Raw genomic sequence first — 4,379 nt, 5'->3', positions numbered from 1 at the left:
ACAGATCAAAAACATAAAAATAAACAAACTTTTTTTAATAGTTTTATTATAAAAATAAATCAATCATTATTATTAATATTAACAATTAAATAACTACAATTTCTTATAATTAAAATATTATAATTATTAACCAAATAAATCAACTATTTATTACTATTATTATAAACATAGTGTAATTAACTAAATAATTATGTACCTTTTTAATGAAATAATGTAATTGTTATTATTAATTACTATTTATCTAGTTATTGGTAATAATAATAATAATAATAATAATAATAATAATAATAATAATAATAATAATAATAATAATTACAATATAAAAAATAATAATAATAATAATAATAATAATAATAATAATAATAATAGAAAAAAATAATAAATAACAATAAAATAAAGTATCTGATTTATAATAAAGGTGTGGAAAAATAAAGCGATAATATCAACGTTTGTTGACCGAAAACTTGAAAATTATAATTTAAATGTTGGTTCTGGCGGTGTGGGTATGTATATATTAGTTATAATATATAAAATGTGTAGTTATTAATGTATTATATGGGTGTGAGAAAAAGAAATCAGAAAAAAAAAAAAAAAACCGACTTATGGCGCTCGAAAACTTGAAAATTAGAAAAGGTTCGTCGGAAATCTGTCTGTAATTAGCGACGGTTGATGATATTCTGTCGCTAATCCGTCACCAATTACCGATGGATTTTCGATGGAATAGTAATAACTTTCGAGTTTTCGAGCACCATATATCAATTTTTCGGCTTTGTTTTTCTCACAACCATGTAATACATCAATTGCTATATATTAACCAAATTATAGCAAATATATACGTACGTGTACTCACATACAGTATCTGAACAGACGTTTCATCCGTAACTTATTTTATTAACTCGGAAGGTCCCTTCTTCTTACTTTACCTATCCCACCATTCTGTCACGAATTTCCGACCGAAAAATTCCATAACGAATTTCCGTAGGAATTCACCTGGTTTCCTAGTAGTAGATATTATTTTGTCGATATAGAATAGAGAGCATCATCATGTTATAAGTTGGTGCAGTTTTTAGAATGTTCTGTGAACTGATATTGTCCTTGCTGCACGTACCCTCTTTAATTGGTTGCTTATGTAGATAATCAATTGATTTTGTGGTCCTTCATGTTGGACCTAGACCATTCGGTCTTATGTCAAAATGTTTATGAATGGTATAGAAATTGAGAATACACAAACCACTCATGCATATGATAGTTCAATTTCCCTTTGGGTGCTCTTTCAAAAGAAAATAATAATAAAATATACATATATAGATTAATCAAAAAAAAAAAAAAAAATAGAGTACAATCTTGAAGATACAAAGTATCTACTGTTACCTGCCACTAGCAATAGGTAATATTGTAAGCTTGCTCATGCTATCAAATGTACTCGAACTTCCAGTTGCCCCCTCTGTGCATTCGTAGTCATCAGTTGGTCCTTTAAGCAAATACTCAGCTTCGTATTCATTCGAAGTACTTTGCACCCACGGATGCTTTTGTATCAATGATGCCAATATTCCTTCCAGCTCCATAGCTACTTCCTTCATGGTAGGCCTTTCATCTCCTTGAACATGTAAGCATCTTGCTGCAAGTGTTGCGACTTTGATGATCTCGTTAGGATCATCATCTTTCTGCAGCTGTTCATCAAGAATCTGAAAGAGTCGTCCCTGTTTCAACGAAGATAGAAAATGCATGGCTAGGTTCCTCTCTTCCTCTGGCCTATCAAAGCTAAGAGCTTTTTTTCCAGTCATCAGTTCCACCAACACCACCCCAAAACTGTAAACATCACTCTTATCTGTCAGCTGATTCGTCTGCATATATTCAGGATCTAAGTAGCCTAGTGTTCCTTGCACCATTGTCTCCAGCTCAATCTGATCCATAGGAACTAGCCTCGATGCTCCAAAATCAGCTACTTTTGCTACAAAACTATCATCCAAGAGAATATTCATTGGCTTGACATCTCGATGGATGACTGGGACTGATGCAGCAGAGTGCAAGTAGGAAAGGGCTTCAGCTGTTTCTGTTGCTATTCTAAGTCTGATGTCCCATGTAATAGCAGACGACTTGCCTTTGGTGTGGATGTGTTCAGAGAGCGTGCCATTTGGAATGAATTCATAAACCAATAATGGGACCTCTGATTCCAGGCAACATCCAATCAGCTTCACCACATTTCTGTGATTGATTTGAGAAAGGATGATCACTTCGTTGATAAATTGCTCTATCTGGGTGTCGTTTTGATCGGCTAGTTTGGACTTCTTTATGGCAACTGTTCTGCTATCTGATAGCACTCCTTTATAAACTGTGCCATAGCCACCCTTACCAATAATCCTGTTATCATGATAGTTGTTGGTTGCCCTCTTAAGCTCCTCTATAGTGAACACTTTTGCTTGATCATTAGCTCCACCATCCCCAGAAATTCTTTGCTGCAACAGGATTCCACCATTTTGCTTGAAGAATTTTTCTCTAAGGATCATAAGTTTACGTTTCTTGAGTCCGAAATACAACCAATTAACAAACACAATCAGAACGATGGCAGCAAATGAGGAACCTGCAACAAGAAACTTTAATTTATACACCACAATGATTTATAAGTTGTTGTAGTAGGAGCTGAACATGAAAGGATTGTCACTTTACTTACCTACTGAAATCTTTATAAGCATTGATTGATTTACAGTGCAGCCTGTTCCATCTTTCCTTCCATCTCCAGAATAACCTTTTCGACATTCACATGTATACTTTTCTGGTTTATCAATGCATATATGTACGCAATCATGATCTTCTTTTTGACACTCATCAACATCTGTAGAGTACATATGATCAAGCATTTCATTAGGGTCAAACAGTACTGATGCTGCGATAGGATTGGAATATAGCGGAAAGAAACAAGAAAAATATGGAATATCACTTACTGTTGCAGCGAACATAAGGATTGCCTTCATAGCCTTCACGACATATACAACGATAACCACGACCTTTATAAGTTTTATCACATATGCTGTTTTCCCTGCATAAGTATTTATCCACGTCCTTTATTGCTATGTCACAAGTCGAGTTTCCAATTCCCCAGTCAAGTAACATAGGCATCTTTGGGCTTTGAAAATCAAGCAGATTAGTGGTAGAAAAATTGAACTTCCCTTCTTGTACAAAAAAGCCATAGCTGCAAGGGTTGAAGTCGGTTATATTTGTATGGCTATTATAGCTGCTTAGACTCGTGAGAAAAGAGTTCATTCCTTCTGGCACTGCTACTTCACAACACCCAACACCCGAACAAGATCCATTTGTAACAAGCTTGTTGCTACCACATCTAGAAATGCAACCTGTGCCAACAGAAACATCCCCTCTTGTTCCATTAAAATATGCATGCGTGTCACAACCAATGGCAATAAACTTGTTCTTGGTTGAGATCTGGATATCCCTGTCTGTTACAGCCAATTTTAAAGATGCACGCCTCGTATCAGTTGGACCAGAGATGTTGTAGCAATCACTGGCTACAAACATCATAATCTCCATCTCACTTGTATCAGCTGAAATGTTTGAAATAACAATATTGCTTGTGCTGTTTCCCAAGAAAGGTATTGGCTCCCCAGATGATCGGTTACAAGTTACAAGGAAATCAGGTGTGTGGTAGCATCTCTCACTTGAACCGAAAGGGAACACAATACTCACATTGCCACATGACCTTTCACAGTTTGACTCTTTTTGAGCACTTGCTGCTCCCAAAGCTGCCATAGCTGCTACTATTATTACTATCTTTAAATGCATTGCTGCTTTCGGTGTGTTTGCGATTTGGATAATGATCAAGAGTTCTTATATGGGCATCAACATGAAGACTTAGTCCCATCTTGAGAATCTAAACTGTAGTTTAACAACTAGTTGATTGTTGAAAAGGTCTCTGTACGTTTGCCCTGTTTTACTGTGTTTTTTGAAGCATACGACGAGCCTTCTCAAAAAGTAAACTGCAATATATAATATGTTTTGATTAATTCTTTAAACCAACAAGCCTCCAATGTGACGGAATCCTTCCAAAATTTTGAGTAATTCACATTCCTAGCTATGACACCCCATTTACATTTTACAACACGTTTATAGTGGAGATGAGTAATGACAAAATCAATTTCGTGTGGAGATGACTGAATTTGTATTGTTATCATTGACTCGACAATAAAATACCGCACCTTTTTTTTTTTCATATAAAATTTGAAGTGTTTGTTATTAATATTACAATTATTATATGTAAAATTTATAACTAAACTGCTATTCACCAGGACTTTAAAAAAAGTCTAATATTCAATATGATATTTTTTAAATAACAGTTTTACATTTGTCCCTTTTATTTATCTAATTTT

The 4,379-nt window shown here is 34.4% G+C and overlaps 1 protein-coding gene across 1 annotated transcript; it reads right to left on the bottom strand.

Annotated features, from left to right (window-relative positions):
• Positions 1-1,243: 1,243 nt before the first annotated feature.
• Positions 1,244-3,891, bottom strand: LOC145012975 (wall-associated receptor kinase 2-like). The gene is made up of 3 exons (XM_078971763.1): positions 2,943-3,891; positions 2,672-2,833; positions 1,244-2,581 (listed from the first exon to the last, which is right to left on the bottom strand). The coding sequence occupies exons 1-3, from the start codon at positions 3,793-3,795 to the stop codon at positions 1,368-1,370; spliced, it is 2,229 nt and encodes a 742-aa protein (XP_078827889.1). The 5' UTR covers positions 3,796-3,891; the 3' UTR covers positions 1,244-1,367.
• Positions 3,892-4,379: the final 488 nt, after the last annotated feature.

The sequence above is a fragment of the Lactuca saligna genome, chromosome 8, assembly GCF_052625555.1.
Source record: "Lactuca saligna cultivar CGN05327 chromosome 8, ASM5262555v1, whole genome shotgun sequence".
Taxonomy (NCBI): domain Eukaryota; kingdom Viridiplantae; phylum Streptophyta; class Magnoliopsida; order Asterales; family Asteraceae; genus Lactuca; species Lactuca saligna.
Note: the sequence above shows the minus strand (reverse complement) of the source record. Positions and strands in the feature narration are given on the sequence as shown.